Raw genomic sequence first — 24057 nt, forward strand, 5'->3', positions numbered from 1 at the left:
CAGAGCTGGGAGGCGGAAGCGTCCATGCTCTATGCCCCGGGCCTGGGTGCCGTCAGAGCAGCAGGGACGGACTTTCGGGGATATCCTCACACATACGGAAAACCCAGAAGAGCCGATGCAGAAGCCAGAGCAGAGAGCTGAGAGGCGGCAGACGGCGAGCCAGGAGCAGCGAGGGCAGCGAACGCCGCGCATCCACACAGCCCCGGGGACGTGTTCTGGGCGGCGGCACGGCTCTGGAGCGGCTGGGCCGGGGCTGGAGCTTGACTGCATGGCGCTGGCTTGGCTCTGGGAAGTTGGGCACCCGCCCGAATGACCCTGGGGGTGCTGAGGAAGGGACTGGGAGGCTCAGCCCATGTTCCCAGGGCGGCACACATGAGGAGGGCACCTGGACCGGGAACCTCGGGGTCGCGCACACTGGGACAAAAACAGCTCCCCAGAGAGCAGAGGCAAGGGTGGCGAGAAGCTGCAGGGACAGGCTTTGGGCCCTGGGGCTCCGGGTCAAGCTGGAGGGGCCGCATGCTCACACGGAACAGCACGTGGAACAGTTTCCTCGACGGAGGCCGGCAGCCTCCCCCAGCGTCCAGACCTGAGCTGCCGGCCGGAGGACGGTCCTGCAACACCACGCCGGCAACACAGGGCGGCGACCCCGGCCCTTCCCAGAGGTGCCCCAGGATCAGATGGGACACCAGGGCCCCACTAAAATTGGGGCTTATGGGGTCGCCTGGGTGGCTCAGTCAGTTGGGCGTCCAGGTCCTGGGATCTCAGGGCCCTGGGATAGAGCCCTGCGTCGGGCTCTGCACTCAGCGGGGTGTCAGCTTGGGGATTCTCTCCCTCTCTCCCTCCCTCTGCCCCTCCCTCTCCCTCACACACGTGTGCACTCTCTCTCAAATAAATCTTTTAACAAAATAAAAATAAATAAAAAATAAAATCAGGGGTCATGTCCCCAAGCCTGTAATGCGTGACTGGGGTGGACAGACTTACCGCCAGCAGAGCCCACCAGTGACCCCTTCACTGTTCAGTAACCGCTGGTGCAGCTAGGGGGGAGCCCCGAACCCCAGGTCAAACCGCCTGTCCGAACCACGGCACGGGGGAGGGGCTGGCAGAGCGCAGGGCCGCCTGCAAGGACAGCCCCATCTAGCCCCTGCCCTGACCCGGGGCCACGTCCTGCACTTGCATGCCAGGACCACGGGGCCACTGGGTTCATGGTAACAGGCAGCATGACTCACACAGAGCGAGCCGGCGTCTCGTGCCCTCCACATCACCGCTGTCCCTGGACTAGAACCCGTGTGCCCCACGTCACACACTCGTGTTTCCCAGTCGGTACAGATGCGTGTCGCAGAGGTGACGGGCACTTAGCCCCACGCCCCGTGGGGCTCACTGTGACTCCTGACCCGAGTCGAGCGTCCCCCTCCCACCCCTTCGCTCCCCGGGGGCAGCGGGCTCCCGTGCAGTGCCCAGCCTGCCACTGATCTCCAGTGGCTGCGTCTTCACTGCCAGGAGCTGTCGGGCTCTGTCCCATCCTGTGCGCAGCCTCCTGGTCTCTGCTCGCATTGTTTTGTCCTGTTTGCACATTTAGGTCCCGGTGTGGCGCTCGGCGGAGTCCGACTCTGCGGAGGTCTGGTCGTGCGGATTCTGCTGCTGAGCCTCGCTCATGGCTGCTCCCTGCTCGTGCGGACCATCTCCCCAAGCACGCACGAGGCCGCGTGCGCTCGAGTCCTCAGAGGCCCAACCAACACCACGTTCCTCCAGGAAGAATGTGCTTCTGCTTCCACCAACCCAGGACGGCTTTCTCCCCCGGGGCTTCCTGGGCCACGTCGGGCTTCTGGCAATCTCCTGTCACCTCCTTCTGCGGCGGGCGCTTTCCTTCGAGCTCACCCTCGCAGCAAGCTGGACACCAGCCCCTCGTCAGGAGCCACGCCTGAGGCTGTTAGAACAGAACCAAGTCGGCTCGCGCCCAGACACCCAGGACTTTAGCACCTCCAAACACGACCGGGCGCCTGCCTCGTGCACACTCGGGAACGTGCTAAGCAGACAGACCCCCACCCCACTGCACTGACCCTCCGTGCAGCCCCTGCACCCGCCTGGGGTACTCCTTGAGCTTGGCTGTGCCCATGGCATCCTGGGCACTCTGTCCCAAGCTTCAGAACAGAAGCGCTCCTTGCCTCCTCACATCGTGTCGGGCTCGAGCACACGCGCTTCCCTCCGCTGCTTTGGGCAAAAGACATTCATGGCGACACAGAGCGAGTGGCAGTGAGCCACATGGAGGAAGCACTGTGCGGAACCCCACCTCGGGCACAGGGTGGGGGCACGCAGCTGCCTCCCCTGCTGGCCCTGAACCTTCTTCCTGTCATTTTTTTTTTAAAGATTTTATTTGTTTGAAAGAGACAGAGATAGCGACAGAGAGCACAGCGGGGAGGAGAGGGAGCAGACTCCCCTCTGAGCAGGGACCCGATGTGGGGCTCGATCCCAGGACCCCAGGATCGTGACCTGAGCTGAATGCAGAGGGTTAACCGACTGAGCCACCCAGGCACCTCTCTCCCCATCATATTTTAATTGAAAAACAAAACTTCATGCTTGGTATAAATATTTCAGGTTAATGTTCTGAATCCAGCCATTAAATTTCACCTGTACTCATACAACCGTCCGTGTAGTTTGTTAGCGAGTGAATGTATTCTGAGCTAAATTAAAAACCACTCAGGAACAAAAATGGTAAAGTTTCATTGGAGAAGTTTAATTCTCTACTTTTATAGATACCATGTATTAAATTAGAAGGCCGAAAAGCAAAAATATACTTTACAATCAAAGATAACTCCGGACACTGGACCCCGACAGAAGCATCGGAAACAGCTCTGAGAATCGTTCCCACCAGCGCGCAGAGCTGCAGCCAGAGGAGTCGGTAAGGGGAGGGGCGCCTCCAGGAACGCTGGAGGGGAGGTGGGAGGAATCCCCGGCACACACCACCGCTCCGTCCTCGCTGACAGCGTGGGGGGGAGGGGGGGCTGCATCTGGAGGAAAGGCCACCGACCAGCTTACGGAGGCCCCCAGGGTCTGCCACCTGGCCATGCACAGGGCCGCGAGGGACGGGGCCCCAGACACCAGCAGCCGCCCTGGCTCGCGGAAGTCCGTGGTGGCCACGCTGCGGCCATGTCATCGGCCCGTCCCAGGCCTGCTTCAGAGGAACTGCAACGTGACCCCCCTTCCCCAGGAGCAGCAGGCCGCCACAGGCCACGAGCCCACAGACAGGACGGTCGGGCGTGAACAAGGAAAGGAGGGCCTAACACAACAAGGAAGGCCCTGCAGAGTGTGGGCTCTCTCCGATGTCACAGTGTTCACAAGGGAGCACGAGACAGGTTTAGTTTAGAGTCCCTCTCCCGCCACCTGAGGTCCCGCGAGTGAGCCCGCTGGGCTGCTGGCAGGGTTCTGTGCCTGTCCCCACATGGAGCACGTCCCCAAGGCGCCCAGACATCCCAGCAGTGGGGAGGCGGGAAGCCTCTGGGACCGGGGTCCCGTGCTGCGCGTCCGTGCAGGCTGTCCCCACGGGGGAGCTGCAGGCCTGCCCGACACTTTTTTCCGTTTGGGGAGAAATGTGCTGCATGGCCCCAAACTGACTGAACAGGGAGCCTGCGCTCCACGAGAAAGCAGAGCTCACACGTCCAAGCCAGCGGTCGGCGTCCACCGGCTGGCGGCGTCTTCACTGAGGAGCCCGGCCGGTGCGCTCACCATGCCGCCGGCACGCGCTCCTTCAGCCTTCTGTGCACACATCTCCGACTGACCCGCGCCTGCTGGCAGCAGAAGCAGCGTCCTCCAGCCAACAGCAAACCCCCCAGGCAGGGGGAAGGCGGCACAGGAGTCCACCCTCATGCCGACCCCTCGCAGGGCCACGCTGCTGGGGCCCGTCGCGCCCACGGCGGAAAGACTCCCTCTCCAGAGGCAAGCGTCTCGTGCACAGGCTGCAAGCAGCACCTGAGAAACCTCTCACGTGGCTGATTTTCACGAGGTGCCCCCCCACCCACCTGTCCCAGTCCCGTGGCCACGGCTGCCACACAGCCCACGGCGCAGCCCATGTACCTCATGCCTCCCGGGAAGACTTAAAACATTCACCAGATTGCTGCTTCTTTCACCCAAAGTAAATTCACAGGCCTGGTACAGTGTTTACTCAAATTAACGTCAGTAGTAAGCCAACGGTTCCTAAATACCCTTTAATAAACAAATACAAAGTACTAGACCTACCATTTCTTACTCCCAGTTTCAAGGCTCTGTTCCAAGAGCTGGTCAGAGGATGGAGCGGCAAGCCCTCGGAGTCACACCCCACAGAGCTGGCAGGAGACACGGCAGGAAAGGCATCACGGGGTCCCCGGGGCGCAGGACGGCCCTGCTCCAGAGCCCGCGGGTGGGGACAGGCGGGCTGCTGGGCTCAGCGGCCCCCGGATCCAGTGTGATCTGCATCCGTGCAGACCCTGCCGCTGGGCGGGCAACACGGAAGTCGGTCTGCCCAAGACACTGGTGAGCAGCCCAGAACCACACACAAGGAACATCCACGGAAGGATGTGAATTTTAAGGTTGAAAGTTGTAAAAATAACCCAAATCGGCTGTTAATGTTCTATGTGCCTGAAATAATAGGTCTACCCCGGTTAAGTAAACTAACTGCATGCCATTAATCAAACCCGGAAAACAGCGACACTTTCTAAAGCGTTGGCAGAGGCAGGTGCTTGTAGAGAGCGATCTTGGGACAGCGTGCGGAGAAGGAGCCCACGGCACTTGAAGACATGTCCCCAAGTGGCAGGAGAGCGAGTGTGCGTACACAGGACACGGCCCACGTGCCTACTCTGCTCCCAACGAAGCCAGGAGGAGAGCCACGCACACCCACCCTGAGCGACGGAGGGCCCAGCAGCTGGGGACCAACCACCCACATGCATCCCACACGAGGGTGAGGACTGGGACTACACACGCCCGAGAAAAGGCTACACGGGGCTCCTTCACAGGAGAGGGGGAGGGGCTGGGCCAGCACATCGGGAGGGCTGAGGCCACGTGGCGGCTGTGGCTCTAGGACTCCTCGCCCATCTGGAGCAGGGAGTTGATGGCTGCGTCCCTGTCCCCTCTCTGGGCTTCCAGCACGGAGCGGATCACCTCCCGGTCCATGTTGGGGAACATGTCCTGGATGGCTCTCAGGTCCTCCTCGCTGCAGCGGGGCTGGGCGCTCACGGCTGCCGGGGGCAGGGCCACGGGCACCACGCCAGGGCTGCACACGGCAGGAACACCTGCAAGCACAAGATGCCGCTTAGGGGCGCACAGCGGCACCAGGGCCCATGCCGAGCGCCGGCCCCGGGGTTAAGGACGTGCGCCCCCGCCCGCGGCCCCCGTGCACAAATCCACTGCCCGCAGCCCTCCTCCCCAGCAGGTGCACCGTCCACGCTCTCAGCTCAGAGCCCGACAGGCGGCTCACGCTGCGGTCCCTTCAAACTCTGATGTTCACTGACTGAAGGCCACAAAACACTCTTGTCAGGAAGGAACAGCACACGGGACGGGAGGCCCTGACGGTCCCACATCAGCGGGCGACTGTGGGGCAGACCGTGCACCAGGTGGGTCCCTCCGACACCAACAAGCACGCGAAACCCGAGAGCAAGGCGCACACCAGAGCGTGCCCAGGTGGTGAGATGCTGAGAGCCCAACTCTCCAGCTGACCGTCTCCAGGGTGGATGAAATCACGGGGCAGAACAGCAGTGCGAAGGCTTTCCCACCCCGGGCAGCACTGTCCCCATCTGGTGGGCGTGGCCTCCGTGCAGCCCACGCACTGCTCAGCGCACACAGACCCTGCCGCACGCTTCAAAAAGGCTCTCACCCCCACCCCAGGGTTAACTCCCCCGTGGGACCCCCACCTGTCGGGGGGCAGCACCTGCAGGCAGCACCCCTCCCGCGGGAGCAGGGTCCGCACACACACGCACCTCCCCACATCACACACGTGCACACGCGTGCCATGTACACACACGCACATGCACGCACACACCAATATGCAGATCACACCTGCACGCACACATCACTCATCACACGTGCACACGCAAATACACACCAATACTGCAGGACAGGTGCACGCACACAACACACATCACTCATCACACGTGCACACGCAAATACACACCAATACTGCAGGACAGGTGCACGCACACACCACTCATCACTCATCACACGTGCACACACGCACACTACAGATCACACACGCGCACACAAACACACATCACTCATCACACGTGCACACACGCACGCATACTGCAGACCACACACGTGCACACACACATCACTCATCACACGTGCACACACACATCACTCATCACGTGCACACGCATGCACACATACTGCAGATCACACACGTGCACACACACATCACTCATCACACGGGCACACGCACGCACACATACTGCAGACCACACACGTGCACACACACATACTGCAGACCACACACGTGCCCACACACATCACTCATCACACGTGCACACGTGTGCCATGTACACACACGCACATGCATGCACACACCAATATACAGATCACACGTGCACACGCAAATACACACCAATACTGCAGATCAGACATGTGCACGCACACAACACACATCACTCATCACACATGCACACACGCACGCATATTGCAGATCACACACGTGCACACACACATCACTCATCACTCATCACACGTGCACACACACAACACACATCACTCATCACACGTGCACACACGCACGCACACTGCAGATCACACACGTGCACACACACATCACTCATCACACATATACATGCATGCACACCTCGACGAGGTTAGGGATGTAAGTTATTCACAGCAGAGAAGACTCTGAAGCACAAGCCTCACACGAACACGGGCAGCAGGCGCAAGTCCCTGTTTGTAGGAAACGCACTGGAGCCGGTGGGCGGCTCGGCCTCGAGGTCCAGGCAAAAGCTCCTTCCTCCTTCCTTTCCTTGGCCACCTCCTGCGAGTAGGTCACTGTCCCAAAGCTTACAAATGTGCATCAAAAGAGAAGTTCAAAGTCTCCATTTATACAGAAGTCTGCCTTTCCCTGAATAAACGTTTTAGGACAAACTTTAAAAGCATTTACAAAGAGAGCTGAGAAACCATAAAAACACGTCTCCTGACAAAGTGGACTTTTCGTTACTCAAACAGGTCCCGGGGCAGTGACGCCGTGGCTGAAGTGTGCGCCCAGAAAGATGAGCAAGACCTCACCTGGCCATCTGGAGCAGGGTCCTGATCAAAGGAGCGCCTGGGCCACAGGCACTGACCCTCAGGAGGGCCTTTGTGACCGTGAGGGCCATGGGGGCCGAAGCTGCGGCGGTGCAGCTAGGAAGGGTCCTGTCCGGCTCTGTGCTTCTGCCTCTAAGTACCGCAGCCCGGCCCACACCCTGATTCTGCTGGACTTTGGCCTCCAGAGTGGAGAGCAGACGATCCTGCGGGTTTAACCGGCCCCAGGGCACTCACACCTTTGCCCATAAGGTGCCTGTTCCTGCTCAAACCTCCAAGGCAGGCAGTCAAACCCCGATCTCACACAGACCCTGAAACCGCTGCAGGGAAGGGGCAGGGAGAGGCCCCACGGAGGGCCCCCCTGAGGCAAAGGAGGTGCCCAGCCGTTGGACTGCTCCAGCAGGAGGGAGTGTTCCCCCACTCAGCGCGCTTCCCAGGCCAAATACATCCCCCCCTTGGTTTTCCTCAGTTTCCGGGACTCTGCCGAGGTTCCCTCTTCCCACTTGGTAAGACCCTCTTTAATTCTGTGAATGAGTCCTGGCTACTCTGCAGCTCCTGGGTCACTGAGGCCACTGCCTATTGACTGGTTCTGTCCCAACCAGGGCTCACCCTTTCCCCCTCTTATCTGCGGGACGGCGCCCTGTGGAAACCGGAGTCCACGGCTCTCCCCGCTTCCTGAACCTGTGTGGGCACCCTGGACGCGGGTGCAGCCTGCCCGCCCCGCCCCCTTCCTTGTGGGGCTGTGGCTAGGCTCCGGGGTGAAGGTCAGCCCAAAGCGACACCCTGGTCCTGCGCCAACCGCAACTGCACGATGATGAGGCCTCTCTTCTCTGGCTGGGTGGAAACCCCAGCCCTGAGGCAGCACGGCCCCTGCCCCACAGCGTCCTGCCCCAGTCCAGCCCCTTTGGCACGGAGGGACAACCACGCCGCTTCGGGCAGAGACCGCGGTGACCAGGGGCTCCTCCGCCTCCCTTCTCTTGGGGCTCACAGTCCTACAGGCCTGTCTGCTGATGCCCGATCCCAGCTGCCGCCTCGTCCGTTCTGCCCGGGTTCATGGCTGCTTGCGGCAGGGGCTGGTTGAGTCCAGTCACCGTGACCCGATGGCTGACGTTAACATTTGAAAATCCAAAGACGAGAGAGTAACCCGACTGCCGTCACAAACTGCTAGTTTACAAAGACGAATGAACACGACAGAACGGGAACGTTTGGGCACACGGCTCGCTGCACCCCACAGGGCAGGATCTTTCGTGACGGTAACTCATACACTAACGTGTTCAGAGATTACATTTCTACACCTCCACAAAAGTTCAACTCGCCAACAGTCTGGGGGAAAAAAAAACCTATATCCCACAGACGTATAAAATAATTCAAGCCTAAGACCACATCCTTGTGTTTGGAAGGATCCCGTGAGTCATGCGCAGACAGGACTTAGCCTGCACGCTGCGCCGCAAGCCCCCGAGGACAGCGCCGGGAAGGGGGAGGGACACACACCTGTGATGGGCACGTAGCCGACGCCTTGCTGGTACACGGTGGGCATGAGGACCACAGGCTGAGGCGGCATCATCACGGTGGCCGGCAGCGACTGGAACACACGGAAGACGACCATGGCGTCACAGAGAACACAGCACCCATGGAAATGGACACCCTAACGCTGCCCTGGTGGAAGGCTGGGGCGAGCGGCCTGGCTACATGGGCTGTTAGAGAGCCGTGGCCGACTGACGCGGGATCAGAAGGGAACGCGGTCCCGGGAAGCAAACGGGTACTTTCAGGACCTACACCTGTAACGCTTCCCGACTGCCTCTAGAACGCTACCGGCTCCGTTAACAGAACCGGGGTTGTGTGTTTGCGTGAAAACAGCAGTTGTGTAATCAAACGTCTACGAGTCGAATCACACTGATGCTGGGATTTGCTTTTAACAGCCCAGGGCTAAAGAAGGGGAATGAAGCTCTGTTGGGCTGGGACACCTGCAGGGAACTTCCTCCAGGCAGAGTTAAAACAACAGGGACACCACCACCGCCTCGGTGACACAAAGGTGTCCCAGACCCCCACCTGCCCCAAGAGCAGCAGGCCGCGGGCCATGGAGCCCGCACGAGCCAAGAGACCTGAGGGCCAGAGGACCAGCAGCCGCTCCCTTAAACCCCATGTGAGACCCCTCCCTACCGCCTGGTGGGCCCGCTCTGACCACGGGGGCGGCCGTACCCTGAGGGACAGGCCACCAACCCATACTGCTCCTCCCACCCGGACGCCTGCGAGCCAAGGTCCCAGTCCCTTGGGCACAAACAGCTCCGCTGAGCTGAGGCTGCCGCTCAGCCGGCCCTCCTGCCCCACCCTCACCGTGTAGGACATGACCAGGTTGATCATGCCCTCCTTGTCGTCGCCCTGCCGGCCGCTCAGGCTGTACCACTCGTCCTCCACCTTGCCCTGCTTCAGGGACTCGGGAATGGTGACGTGCGTCCAGGCGATGCGGTCGTCCATGGAGAAGGCCCGCTGAGGGATATGGGTGCCCAGGTGCTGCCATCACTCCGAGGCCTGGCCCTGAGGCCCTGCCCCTGCCCCCCCACCTCCTGCCCTGAGGCCCCACTTCCCCACCGGTGCCCTCACAGCCCCTCAGCCCCGCCCATCATCCCTGCCCTGAGACCCCCGCCCACACCCCCACCCTCACCCTGCCCCCGGAGAGCCACCGCCTCCAAGAGTTACCCCCCACTCCCCCCAAGGTCTGGCTCCCCCACCACACACACAGGACCCACCACCCTCATCCCCATGAGGCCAGGAGGGCCTCCGCCCACCCTCTCGGGATCCCTTGCAAGTCCAAAGCCCAGTGGGCACAGGTGGAGGGAAGGAGGCCCTTTCCCTGCTAAGCAGGCCCTCCTTTCTACCCCCGTTTAGAGTAAAGGAAAAGGAAGAGTAGGAGGGAGGAACCTAGAAGGAAAGAGGGAGGACAGAGGGCACTGCACCAGGTGGGGGGTCACCTCCAGGCCCTGCTGCCCAACCCGCAGCCCTCCGACCTCTCATCCTGCCAACCAATCCCCTGAGGCTCCCTGGACGGCCATGGAGGACTGGGCTGCCCCACACAGGTGCCCAGAGGACCATGCTCAGGAAGAGCCCCAGTGTATCTATCTGACCCTCCCAGGGACACTTGGGGGGCTGGCAACTTGCCCAAGAACCCCATTCCACCCAGTGTGGGGTCTGACCCACTTTACGTCCAACCTGGTTGAAGAGCTGGCCTCTGTGTGCCTTTGGTTTGGGGATGTGTTTGGGGCTTGGGGAAGGAGTACAGTCAACACTGTCTCCTCGGAGTGCCCGGTGTTCCCATCCCTGCTGATGCTGTTTCTGAATCTAACGGGTGCAAGGATCTGCGTGAGACTGTGTACTCCTCACTGCTGCTGGGGACACCCAGGCAGCCATCACAAAGCAACGGCACGCCCTGTGTCTGGGCATGCCTGCAGCTCCGAGACAGCCTCGGTGGTGAAGACAGGGCAGCGTGGCTCCCGTGTGGCCACGAGTGGCCCGCACCCGCTGGGCCCGTGATGGTGGGCGGCCCTCTCACCTCGTCGAAGATCTCCAGGTAGAAGGAGTCCACGCCCGGGGGCACTGTGCACTGGATGACTTTATTCCAGCGAGGATTCTTGGCACCGTTGTGGGCGGTGGGCGTCTCGTAGACTGCGTAGCCGAGGCGCAGTCGGCAGTACGGGTCCATGCGGGTCATGCCGTAATTCTTCGCCAACTTGGCCTGAAATACAGCCAATGTTACTGAATGAGCAGCTGCCGTCGGAGTGAGAGACATGCGCTCACCTAAGTTGTCCACCCCCTTCGCGTCATCAACCCCAGGGTTTTCCGGGGAACAGGACACGGCCGAAACTGTTCCTGGGCACCAGGTGCCGAAGGTCCCGGCTCAAGTCAAGGGAGCTGCTGTGCCGTGTGGGGCAGCTCCTTCTCCAGCATCCCCTCAGAAGAGGCTGCAGAGCAGGGTGACAGGCAGGCTGTCCTGGGCCAGAGCCGAGAGCCACCCGGGACATGGGGCTTGAGAGCCAGCCTGGAGCAGCGGGGTGGCGAGTTCAGGGCACCTGGCCCAGCCACTGCCTGGCTCCCTTTTCTGTTCTCTGTCCACTACTGCAGGTTATGGATCCCGCGGAGCCCAACCTCCAGCCAGACAGGCTGCCTTTGCAGGGGAAGAAGGCACAGGGACTGATGAAGAGCTAAGGCTCTGGCTGCCTAGGGTACCGGTCAGCAAACGTCCTTCCAAGCGCATCACACACTGGAACGTAAAACCAAAAACCACATAACTTCGACGTGGAGACACCTGGGTAGGACGGCGCCACCACGGCCCTGGGGAGGAGCACGGACCTGCCCGCACGGAGAGAGGTGCACGGCAGGCCGGCGTGTGACGCGGCGCCAGGCCCAGGACAGGGGCCTCTCCAGCCTCAGCGACGAGCACACGGCCCAGTGGAACATGGGCGAAGGCCGTCAGCCGTCACAGACACAAGGGAAACCCCAACAAGCCCAAACCAAACCAGCCCTGTCCTGAGCGCACGAAGCACCTGCACCCCACATGCGGGAAGCAGACGACACGCCTACTGGACACCCAGAAAGAGGCCCCGTGGGCTGTGGCGTGGATGCTCCCATCTGCAGCTGAGTGGAGGGCTGGCCTGGGTGTGGGGGCAGGGAGGGGAGAGGGGAGCCAGGGGCCCGACCGCAGAGCGCTCTGCTCCAACGGCAGGGACCACCAGGGACACGCCGGGGAGGGAGGCCAGGAAGCACGGTGGGGCCCCCTGCAGACAGAGGGGAGAAAGGCTTATCACAAAGGGCCATGGGCCACGCCGAGAGGCCCAGCAGGCAAAATGGGGCTGGAAGGACGGTGCAGAGGGTGCGGACCGGCTGCTCGTGTGGGCACGTGAGAAGTCGGAGTTTCAGGAACACGTGAGTATCTGAGGTGACCCCATCAGCCCCGCAAGTGTGGCCAGGTGTCTGGGGTGCAGTCCCCTTAAAACCCACGGCATTTGCAAGGCCCGACTGTGACTCTGCCTCCCAGTGACTCCCCTTTCTTCTTGGTTTCACAGAAAGCTGTGGTGACCAAAGCCACGTTCGATCCTGACCGCGCCTTTGGCTTTCCTGGGGTCCGTTCAGCAGCCGGGGCCTCCCTCCGTGCCCCCACCTCCCCAGCAGCCGGGAGGGCTGGGAAGGGGCGGTGCCCGGCACACAGAACACGCCCAGCACACCCCTCACTGGCTCTTCCTGCTGTTTCTGGTAGAAGCCTGGGTCATCCTCAGCATCTCACTTACATCGTTTCTCATCAGGTGTGTCTCAAGAAAAACGAATCACGGAAACCATTTGTCCACACAGAAAACGCGGCCTGGCAGCCACAGCGCACAGAGCAGCCGCACGCAGGGCCGCCCCACCCCGAGCAGGCCCCAGGGAGGCCCGACACCCACCTGCACCACGGTGATGCTGAGGCGGCCCACCGTGCCCGCCGCCGCTCCGTACTGCAGCCGCTGGGCCGCCTGCCCGTCCAGCTGCACCTGCTGCTGCGTGGCCGTGGGCGTGATGCGGAGGAAGTCCTGCGGGAGCTCGCCGACATACACCTTCAGGGCGAGCACAGGAGTTAGTGTGGCAGGAGCTCAGGGCGTCATCTACAAAGCGAGGGGCCCACGGGGTCCAGGGTCTCCAGCCCGAGTGCCTCGAGCCACCACGATGCCCTCCAGCACGGAGCCCACTCCCGGTGGACACGGAAACGCACACCGGCCTCCGCTCGGGCCCTGACAGCAGTTTCTCGTGCTCAGAACGGCTCCTTGACGGTCTCGGGCCGTGGTCAGGTGTCACACGCCCTCTGCCTACGTGTCCCGCGGGCTGCAAGGCACTGGTTGAAACCACGCAGTGCGACAAAATCGGAAGCTTGGACTTCCAGCTTGGAACCCCCCACCCCCCGTGCTGACCCAGCTCAGATGCAACAACAGCCCAGAAGACCCCACGAAGCCCCAAACAGCCCCCTTCTGCCTCTTGCCGAACCCCTTGTCCACGAGGCTACCTGGCCTCCCAGAGATGGGGCCGGGGATGTGCAGGACGGTGGCCTGTGCAGAGGCCCCGAGGGTTCCCAGAAGCCAGTCTTCCAGGAAGAGGCAGCGGCTGCCTCGGGAGCCGGCTGCCACATGTGGCCGTGGCCGTGAACAAGGCTTCCCCTGCAGAGATGAGCAGAGCACGGGCCCGCTGGATGTCGGACGCCCAGGCAGCCTGCACTCCACTCCTTCCCAGGCAGGTTGGGTTCAGGGCGCGCAGCCCCCGGGCCACAGGTCCCGGTGGGAGGGAGCAGCAGAGCTACAGCCCAGGGCCCGCCTGCAGGGGTCCCCGGGTCCTCCTCGGCCGCCCCAAGGGGACATCACAAGGCCGAGAGCCTTGAAGAAGCGTTATTTTCAGGAAATGCCAAAAGGAAACCCCCACGTGTCACAGGGCGTTGTGGCAAACTGCATTTCCTGACAGCAACCGCTGGGGACCACCTCATATGTCCACGCACCAAGTATCCTAAGGCCTCTATCGCTCAAGCTCTGGCCTTCCAGATGACACGGATCTGGCAGGATTCCAGAAGGTTCCACACCCGCTGAGGTCACAAGCGCCAATGGGAAAGCATTTCTCCCGAGGTGCCTTGTGCTCTTTCATTTCAAATATCCCTAGAAAGGTCTAGGTTCCTGCCCTCCATGTCCCCATCTCGGGCCTGGAGATCACCCAAACCAGGCACTGAAACCGATGGAAACCCACTCAAGACCCTGGGGTCAGGGGCTCCGCCCTGGCCACTGCCACCTCGGCGCCCATCAGCTTGGTGCTCCAACTGCTTCCCCTGCGGAGCAAGGGAACCCTTCTCCTGGCAGGACCCCACACCGGGCCGACTCAAGCACCTGGGGAGGACAGCATCTCACACCTTCTCGGTCTGGAGTGGGCGGCTCCAATGGGCCCACAGGGGCCCCGAGCACTCATTACAGATGGAAGGGAAAGCGGCGGCACCCGGGAGGCCCAGGGTTGCCAGGGGAGGAGTGCACTGCCTCCCGAGGGGCCTCGTAGGTGCCCTTCCCCCGGTGTGCCGCGTGGCTCACCAGCAGGGCCCAGGGCTTGCCCCGGAAAGAAGGCCGCACACCCTCCATCACGGCTGAGATGCTGCGGCTGGCCTGGCGGCTACCAGACCAACATCCATCGCCAGTCGCTGGGGCAACCGGGAGCCACACTCCCAGCCAGCGCTCTTCCCAGTGGACACGGGGCCGGACGCTGCCTTGCCAGTCGGCCTCAGGCCTCCCAGCCTCCGCCTGCAGGGGCCGTGGTGAGCTCTGCCCGCTCCCGTGAACACAATCTGGCAGACACAGACTCATGTCAACCAGATTCTCATTTATTCTGAAAAATAACCGCTCACCCCGTATCACACACGGCAGCTCTGAGGATCCAGCAGGGAACAGGCCGGATGGCGAGGCATGTGTCTGCAGCGACAGTGGTGACAGGGTGTGCTCAGGCATGGGGATCATTATTTCTGTTTCCCATCATCCCATCATCCGAATGGGACTTGCAGAACCACGTTTCCTTTCTACTGTACTCATCTGGGTTTCTTCAAGGAAAACACACTCCTTTTTAATGGGGGGAAATAAAATTGTATCAAAGGTCAGAGATCGGGGCGCCTGGGTGGCTCAGTTGGTCATTGAGCGTCCGACTCTTGATTTCGGCACAGGCCACGATCTCAGGGTCCTGGGATGGAGCCCCATGATGGGCTCCTTGCTCAGAGGGGAGTCTGCTTGGGACTCACTCTCCCTCTACCCCTCCCCCTGCGCTCACGTGTGCTCTTTCAAGTAAGTGAACCTTTACAAAAAAAAAAAGGTCAAACATCTAGTGCTCTTTCTCAATCATGTTTTAACCATAAAACTGTAAACGTGAAACGAGGATCTTTACAACATAAATTAAGAGTGCAAACAAAACACGGGAAGGGGACAGAAGTTGAGCCCTCCGGCCAACGCCAGCACTGACAGGCTGGGGGATGCCGGGTTCCTGAAAAGCCGCAAGGACGACACCACGTCCCGGAGGCTTCTTCCCACCCAAGGGACAGGCTACAAAATCCCTGACCGGCAGACCCCAAAACAAGGAAAGTCTGAGATGGTCCCAGAGAGCAGGCCACTGAGGGTCCGTGGCAGCTCCATGCCCTGTGGGGTCCGGGCTGGAACCCTAGGACAGAAGGGACAGTGAGGCAAACACGGGGCATCCAAAAGCCCGGAGCGAGCAGCCACACACCAAAGCCAGGTCTCTGGTTGTGACAGACGTACCCTGCTGACGTCACCAGTGAGGATCGCACACAAGGTGCAAAGACGCTGGGGCTCTCCGAACTGCTACAGCCGTTCCGTAACTCTAACATGTGAAGTCTGTCAGAAAACATGTCAACTTAACTAAAAAAAAAGGAAACAGCGCCCCACTTCTTATGAAATACCAAGCTCTTGGTCCTGCAAGCAGCACCCGCGGCCCCGGAGCCGGCAGACAGGTCTGCCCGCTGCTCCAACCGCGGCAGAGTCCGTCCACGTGAGCGGACTCCCACACCTGCAGTCAGCGCTGCGGCCGAAACCAGTCCTCGGTCAGGCCTGCCCGGCGAGCCCGGGCGCCGACACGAGCCCGACCGCTTCAGAGACCAGCCGGGGAAGGTCGTCGGGGGCACCCGCGTTACTGACGTACAGAAGTTCAGGGCTAATCCTAAAATTTACTTTTGCCATATGATGACGGAGGAAACGTCTGAACGGTCACATTAAAATACATGCTTCATCCTGGCTCAAGGACTAGAGAGAATGATTAATCTTGATCAGAAATAAATAATAGACATTGTAAACTATCATTTGGCTCATGCTTACAAGATGCATACAGAGTCCAAAACGGACTGTCAGCCGTGCACCGGCCGGGGCAGGGGGCCCGCTGGGCCTGTCTGTCGTCACTGTCCCCGCAAGGACCATCCACCCCATCTCTCCTCGCCGCCCTCACTGTCTATCAGTCCACATCCCGTACACGGACTCGTGCTCTGCGTACAAACAGCACTCCTGAGTTAAAGCAGGGTTACAATTAAGTTTTTAGGGGCACCTGGGTGGCTCAGTTGGTTAAGTGCCTGCTGTTGGTTTAGGTCATGATCTCAGGGCCCTGGGATGGAGCCTGGGATTGGGCTCCCTGCTTCTCCCTCTGCCCCTCCACCCGGCTGGTTTGTGTCCACTCTAACAAATAAATAAAATCTTAAAAAAAAAAAAAGGAATAAAATTTTTAAGTTAAAAGTTAGGTTAAAAACCGAAAACCTATTAATGCTTTGTATCTGTATTTGTTGAGAACCTTGAACATATTTACTTATAAGTTATAATGTGTCAAATTACGCACACAAATCAGCAATTTATATAAACACAGTACCAATGTAATCAAGAATTAAAAATTCATTCAACTGTTACTTTTCCAGTAAAACATCTGGAAAATTTTCTTAGAAAATATTTTTAGTGAACTTTTAACTTTTGCTTGAAACGAGAGAATACTTTTTAGCCACCCGCTGGATGTTCTTTTTGGCGCCCCGACATAGTGACAGGGTGGAGAACGCCTGTGGCACGAAAACAAACATGAGAACGGCGGCCACGAGGCAGAGCTCCCGTGTCCACGTGCCCCACCAAGCCGATGGCCACGTGACGCCCAACGAAACAGCACGACGATGCCGCGAGGAGCGGAAGCCCCAGTGCGGGCCGCCAGCCACCGCGAGGCCTTCCGTTCGCTCTGCCTCGTCTGAGAACCTGCCCCGCCCTCTGGGGCCGGCGTCACCCGTGAGAACACAGGCACTCAGGGCTCCGGAGCCCCCGCCACAGTCCGAAGAGGCGCCCCAACACAAACGCCTCCTTAGTCCATAGCTGTCACTCGGCTCTCGGTCCACATCACTCACACTGGAATCACGGCCTAAAGGGACGGAGGAAGGTGACAACAGAGACACAGAGAAGCCCGTGTGGCCACGAGCTGTAGAGGGGCCGAGGGCCAGGTGGTGAAGTCAGCAGCTCACAGGACGAGGAGCCCCAACCTCGGGACGGTGTCTGGTGGGCCAGGAGCCCTGAGCCTCCCTGGCGTCGCAGGGGCCTGCCCTGCTGAAGGCCCTGCAAGGGCACACTTGCCACTAGATTCACCGAGGCCACAGCTCAGCAGGTTCCATCGTCTGCCTGGGAGAAACTGCCTGTCCCCCAGTGACTGCATGAGGGGTGGCTCTGACCCCCAGCCTGGCTGCTGACAGAATCCTGGCTGTACTGCGGCCAAGGCGCTGGCCTGGCACCCTGCGGGAGGGGGCCCAGGCAGGTGAGGAGCCGGGCCTGCCATGCCTCCCGTCTGGCAGAGCCGGGCACCTGCTGCAGGGTGTGACAGCCGGCGGGCCAGTGGGGCGGGAGAGGCGCTGTGTGGGCGGGGCACAGGCCAAGAACCAGACTGTCTGCTCAGAAGGCACAGCAGCAAGACTACCCACGGGATCATCCTGACTGTGACGTCTGGAGCGTTCCAGGGCAAGGAGCAGCAGAACGCAGGGATCTGGCGTTCAGGAAGGAGGCGGGGAGAAGGCAGGGAGTCATGGTCGTGTTGGGGACCCGAAGCCGGGGTCCCCGAGGGAGAGGACACACAGAAAAAGAGGAGGACGAGCCAGTGGACGGAGGCCCAAGTGGAGCCAGGGGACGCTGCTGTCACCTGGCCCACAGGGGATGGCTGTTTCCAGAGGGCCCGAGAACTCACCTAGGGGAGCTTGTGAACACCTGACACCAGCTGCTCTGTGCCCCTGCTCGGGCGTCCTCGGCCTCCTCCAGGGGCCTTGCTGCCCTCCACGGACACGGCTGCCCTCCCGGGGGCCACAGCCCCGCCCCCCAGCTCCCAGCGTCCCGCAGGTGTTGAAGCAGAATGGTGGGGCCAAGGGCAGTGGTAAATGGTGCGCGCGGAACTGCAGGCAAAGATGACCACGAGGGAGAGCCGGGTGTTTTGAGGGATGCAAGCTAACTCCTCGGGCCCATCAGCTCACCTGTTCAGGCCTTCCTACAGGCCAGGCTGGGACAAGCACGCCACACACACAGACTCAGTCCGTCCTTGCACAAATGCGCGAGGCCACCGAGGCTCAGCAGCTGGCCCAGAGTCAGAGAGCTGATTGTCGCTCAGGGACGGCAGTGGTGACCCAGAAGAGGGACAACACGGCGCAGGGAGGGCGGTGGACACGCGGAGCCGCAGGGGCAGGAGTGTCAACCGCTGACTGCCCCAGGCCAGCCGCTGCCGCCGGGACACACACACTAAGATCCGCGCGTGTGGGGCGCCACACAAGCAAGAAGAGCTTCCAGGAGTTGGAGAAGGGCACTCACGAACAGAGCCTGGAAAAGTCCGCCACCAAAGCAAACTCAAAAAGACAAACTGAAAGCAAAAGCACAGTGGTCCCACGGTGTGAGGGGCAGGAAAGGAAGCAGCGTCCGGGCTGGGAAGGGGCCCCCCAAGATCACATACCATCAGGAGGAGCGCAAACACAGCGGCTGACTTACACCCTGCTGGGTCTGCCCAGGAAAGGTTCTAGCATAACCACCAGGAGAACAGAAATCTGTGTGTCTTCCAGACCAGGACAGAACGAACACCGGAATTTGAGAAACTATTTAATCGCCCAAAGAACGCAAGGAGAGACACGGACACAGAAAAGGTAAATCTGAGCACAGAGGACAACAGCGGAAGGAAACGCATGTGCGTGATCACATACAATTACTTAACGTGTTCCCGCTAAGAGACAAAGACGCTTCTTAGATTTGACTTTTTAAAGGTCTAACGACATGCTGATGCTAAACCAACCTTAGACAGACAGAAAGACGTCGGGTCGAAGAATGAAGACACGAACACAGGCGGATACTCCCACACTAGCATGGGTCCAAACAAGAAAGGCTCCGTGCAGCCAACAAGGGCACTGCACCCCGACCCTGGACACACCCCCACCCAGCTCAGAGAGGCGGGAGGGAGAGGCCCGGGCTGTCAGCCGGGAGGACCTGGGCCAGCCGGCAGGGTGAGCAGGCATGCCACGGCAGGCAGGCTGTGCACACAAGGCCCACGGGCTCACGATGGTGCTCAAGGAAACACTGCCACGCACAAGCCTAAAGAGAAAGCCAGGCCTTCCCTCCGAGTCCTGGAAACCGACGGGCAAGAGCTGAGCATTTCCCGACCTCTCTTCCACAATTGTGTTTCAGCACAGACAGACAGCTGACCATCTGCAAAGCCATCTTAGCAAACAGTCCCAATTAATAAAAACAGAACAAGCCATAAACTACAAATATCACCCTTTGCCATCCCTAAAGAAGTCACTGATCCAGCAATAATTATCAATATTGAAGTTATTATTTACATTTACCACTTACTTGAATTTATCTGTATATATATATATTTTATATTTATATGGAATTAAGAACGTTGTTACTACGTCGTCTATCAAAAACAATCATCATCATCAAGGCTGACAAGGACCTGGACAGTCTCAAGTCACCCAAGTGTCGCCCAGCAGACCAGCTCGGGTCAGGAGAGAAAAGGCATCATGAGGAGGGCGGCGGTGCGCTTGGCCTGAACCCGCTGACTGATGAGCACCTCCAGGAGGACGAGTGGCTGTGGTCAGCCTGAACTCCGGGGGGCCCACCCACACATCTGGGAGGGAGGCTGGAAGGGCTCCTGCAGCCCTGACTGAGCCTCGATCGCCATCCCCACGAGCTGACAGGCACTATGTGGTTTAAAGCAGCGTGTCCTACAAACTCCCCAAGTTCTAACAAGGAAGGCAGGGGCCCATCAGGTGCTTCTGAACGATCTGTGGACTGGACAGAAACCCTGGACAGAAAATGGACGTTGTCACAAGAATACTAGCAACGTGAAAAGCGGGGCAAACAGCATAGGCCTGGGGCATGGCTCAGTGGCGATTCAGGGAAGGAACCAGCCTGGACAGACAGATGCCTAAGAACCATCTGAGCCCCACCGAGGGAAGCAGCCAGCACTGCCCCACCCTCAGCCCACCCTCAGGCTTCCCTGTGCGAGGACATGGGAAACACCCTGTCTCCACTACCAGGCAGACTCCCGTTCCTCCTTCACATCCCCAAGGACGCTGCCTTCACTCCTTTGTGGCAAGTGGGAGGTGATGGTCAGACTTCAGAGTATGCCCCACACGTGTGAGTCCAGGCTCTGGGCTCCCTGGAGCCCGGTGGAGCCCTGGGTGCCACGCACAGGGATGCAGCCCAGCGGCTCGGGGCTAATGCTCAGGAGAGCCGCCCAGTCACCACCCAGCGCCTCCTTCACCACCACCTGCTGGGATGGCAGAGCACCCAGCACCAGCGGAGTCTGGGCACCCTGGGTAAAGGAAGAGGCCCACCAGACTCGAACAATGGCAACACGGTCCTTACAAGGACTGTTTAGCCCAGAGGGGAGCAGGGGGCACGAAGAGGCTGTGTGCCAGGCAAAAAGCTTTCTTAAAAAGTTAACACTATAGTGACCAGATAAAACTCAAGCACGCAATCCATTTGCTGCCTGCTGGCCTCTCATCTGGAAAAGCACCCTGGCCGTGCCTGTTCCTCGAACCGGCACAGGCACCCCCTCCCCGGCCTTCCAGCAGCAGCCCACCCTGTCTCCCTCCAGGCCCAGCCCCTCCCCACGGGGCAGCCCCACCACACGGGCTCCTCCTTCAAGTGTTACATCAGGTGCCATCTCCCCCCAGGAACCTTACCCACCTCAACCACGGCCCATGACAGGCCACCTTCATATCTAAGTCTTGAGTTAAGACCCACAGCTCTGGGGCGCCTGGGGTGCTCAGTCAGTTGAGCATCTGACTTTTGGTTTCAGTGCAGGTCATGACCCGGGGTCGTGGGATCGAGCCCCACATCGGACTTCGCGCTCAGTGCAGAGTCTGCTTGTCCCTCTCCCTCTGCTCCTCCCCTGCTCATGCGCTCTTCTCTCGAACTCTCTCTCTCTCCAATAAATAAATAAAATCTTAAAAAAAAAAAAGACCCACAGCTCTGAGCGTGCAGCTCACCAGCTTGCAGGCTGTTTGCCGCGCTGCCCTGTAAGATCCTGATGGGGTCACCACACCTGGGTGTTCACTGTATCGTGCTGCCCCAAATACCATGATCGATAACACTGGCTGAGGAAGAAGTCACGTGCCCTGCGCTGGCACTCAAGACCCCAGCCCTGGATGACACCTTCCTGGAGCCCCCACCAGCTCCGGCCCAGCCCTGCCATTCCTGCGTGTTTGCGGGTCACGGAGGGCACCCCACACTGCACACCAACACACACACGTAAGACCACAGCATGGTCACACGTGCCAGGAAACACCCTACTCACGGAGTCAACAGAGAAGCAGCACGGGACAGCACAGGCCCCACGTGTGTGAACACTCTCGGACGCTCCTGCTCCCTCCCTCAGGACTGTAGGGGCTGCGCTTTATGCTGTCACAGAACTGAGCGTTCCCCTGGTAACAGGGCGAGCTGAGCTCCACGGGGCGCTCCCTTCACACCAGACACCGCGCCCAACTTTGTGCGTGTTTACACTCAGTCCCATGCCTCCAGCGAAGTCCCGCACAAGGGCACTGGGTTCCCAGGAGGCTGAGGACACATGACAGGCCAGGGCGGGGGCTGTCCTGCCCGACCACTAAGCCCACCGCTCCCGGCGGGGGGTGTGGGAGGGCAAGGAAAGGAGCCGCTGGGGTTCCCTTGCTCTCCATCAGCCGATCAGCCCGTTGCATAAACATGAGAAATTGCTGGCAGCAAAGCTGCTGTAATTTGCTGTGAAGATGGAGCGCTGGAAGCCCCAGGACGAGCCCAGAACTCTCCCCACTGGCTCCGGGACCTTCCCACACCAAGTCCGACAGGAAGTGTGGGTCAGGTCCCCTTCAAAGCTCTCAGAAAGAGCACCTGTGCCCAAAGGGGAACTCCTACAAAACCAGGGTCTCCCTCTCAACCTCAGAAAAAGCGTTCTGTGAAAAGATCCTCCTCTAGCGCGCACAAACAAGATCCAGCCACGTCCAGCTCTAGGGGTGAGAAGCCCTGGGAACGGGAGCTCACCCTCAGCAGCTGACTGTGAGATCACAGCACAGGAACCTTTTTTCCTGCTCAAAAGGACCCAAATGTTCCCCTGCTGTGCATCTTGAGCTTCTGTTCATACAAACTTCAGGTTTGTGGCAACCCGCCCCTGATGCAGTCTGAACGGGCTGCTGGGAGGCCACCTCACCGCCGGGCCGTCCTGAGCCAGTCTACACCCGCTCTCCTGCCACGGCACGGGGGGGTCCACACAGGAGCCCTCCGAGTGAGAACTGGGAAGGGCCCTCCCAGGTCCCCGGTTCCCACCCTCTCATTTACAAATGAAAAACGGACGGCATGACAAGTGGCCCCTAACTGGGGACGCAGCTGGGCTGGCGAGCCTTACTCTGCCCGGGGGGAGGACGGACACCACCTGGGCTTCGGGGTCCTCCTCCACAGAGGGACGGCCGGGGGGGTGCTCCACGTGAGGACCATCCGGGGCACAGGGGACCCTCCTCGGTCCGGGGGACCCACCCGGGGTGCGGGGCCTGCTCCGTCCGGGGCCGGCCCCGCCGCGCCGCCGCCCCGCCCGGAGCCCGTCGTCGGGCCCTCCCCGGAGGCTACGGAGCCCACGCCCGCCGCCCGCCCGCAGCCTCACCTGCCCGCGCTGCGTGCTGACGGTGGTCGCCATGGTGCTACCCGGCCCCCGCCTCGCCCACCAGGAGCGAACGCGCCCGCGACCCTCGGCGCCGGAGCCTGCGACGCCGACTGCTGTCCCACGGAAGCCGTCGCCGCCGCCGCCGCCGCCGCCGCCGCCGCCTCGGTCAGCTGACGGCTGGCCCCGCCCCCCTACGCTGCTCACTGCGCAGGCGCCGCGCCCGCCCCGCCCCTTCCGGCACCGCACGCACGCGCGCTCCCGGCGGGCGCCTGCGCAGTCGCTCTCCCCGGGCCGCGGCCCCGCGAAATGGCTCCCGAGCTAGCCGTGTGCGCATGCCCGCCAGCGGCCGGCCCGCGCCGGTCACGTGGTCCGCTGAGGGGGAGGGGGGCTGCCCCCCGCCCCCCAGTCCCCGCTTGGGGTGGGCACTGCGGCCGCCGCGGGGCCTGGGGCGGGCGACTTCAGGGCTCCTCATCTTGGAGTCAAAGCGACGGCGTAGCCCTGCAGCTGCCTCAGATCCTTGGGGCGCGGGAGCCCTCACACGCAGATGTGCGAGCGCGGGGATCGGGCCCTCGGAGCGGCGGCAGCGCGGCCCGTCTCAGGTCCGTCGGCGGTGCCCCCTGTCGCGCGAGGGCCGGTCCACGGGCCGTGAGGGTCGCACGGCCACTCGCGACCCCGAGGCGCGGCCCGGCACCCCTGAGGCCCCTGCAGTGGCCTGCGAGCGCACAGCACGGACGTCCCCGGGGCCAGGACGGGGCGCCCCTATTCCGGCGCCTCCCCGCGCGCGGGCCCCCGTCCGCCGGCCCTCCCCACCCTCGTGGGTCCCACACCCCCGCCGCGCCCCCCGGCCCGAGTCTGCTGCGGGGCCCCGAGGCTGCAGCTCTGTCCTCCCCTGGCCTCTCGGTCCAGACGAGAATCACTACGGAGCCGCGTCTTGGAACTGTCGGTGCCCCCTGACGGCGTCGGAGCCGCACAGAACCCGCTGCCTTCAGCCTGCGTGATCACCCGCAGAAACCCGGTCGTCCGTGGTGGGTGTTCGCGCCCGTAACCCCAGCTTGCTCGGCGGGGCGCCTGCGCGCAGCCCCGGGTCCTCCCCTCTGTGCAGCTCCCCAGGGCTGTCCCGAGGGGCCACCCGCCGCGTCCTTGTGGTCACCA

The 24057-nt window shown here is 61.1% G+C and overlaps 1 protein-coding gene across 4 annotated transcripts; it reads right to left on the reverse strand.

Moving 5' to 3' along the window:
• Nucleotides 1-935: 935 nt before the first annotated feature.
• On the reverse strand, nt 936-23089 carry TOLLIP (toll interacting protein). Of its 4 annotated transcripts, none has more exons than XR_013442229.1 (7): nt 22906-23089; nt 12672-12821; nt 10790-10972; nt 9577-9729; nt 8734-8824; nt 4231-5258; nt 936-1924 (listed from the first exon to the last, which is right to left on the reverse strand). XR_013442229.1 is itself a non-coding variant. In XM_036070744.2 (6 exons), exons 1-6 carry the CDS (start codon nt 22936-22938, stop codon nt 5044-5046), a joined length of 825 nt encoding a protein of 274 aa, XP_035926637.1. In that variant the 5' UTR covers nt 22939-23089; the 3' UTR covers nt 2711-5043. The 4 variants fall into 4 exon arrangements, 2 of the variants coding, with proteins under 2 accessions (XP_035926637.1, XP_077913702.1); XR_013442228.1 differs by lacking the exon at nt 936-1924 and adding an exon at nt 2711-3779; XM_036070744.2 differs by lacking the exon at nt 936-1924 and having other exon boundaries at nt 2711-5258.
• Between the last annotated feature and the right edge of the window lie 968 nt (nt 23090-24057).

The sequence above is a fragment of the Halichoerus grypus genome, chromosome 11 (genome assembly GCF_964656455.1).
Source record: "Halichoerus grypus chromosome 11, mHalGry1.hap1.1, whole genome shotgun sequence".
Classification (NCBI taxonomy): Eukaryota; Metazoa; Chordata; class Mammalia; order Carnivora; family Phocidae; genus Halichoerus; species Halichoerus grypus.

Excerpts from the sequence above, each read along its gene's own strand:
- TOLLIP (XM_036070744.2), bottom strand. The coding sequence starts at position 22,938 with ATGGCGACCACCGTCAGCACGCAGCGCGGGCAG. Across the intron at positions 8,825-9,576 it reads ACCTGGTCATGTCCTACACG|TCGCTGCCGGCCACCGTGAT; the intron begins GTGAGGGTGGGG and ends CGTGTGTTCCAG. Across the intron at positions 5,259-8,733 it reads CGGCTACGTGCCCATCACAG|GTGTTCCTGCCGTGTGCAGC; the intron begins GTGTGTGTCCCT and ends TTGTGCTTGCAG.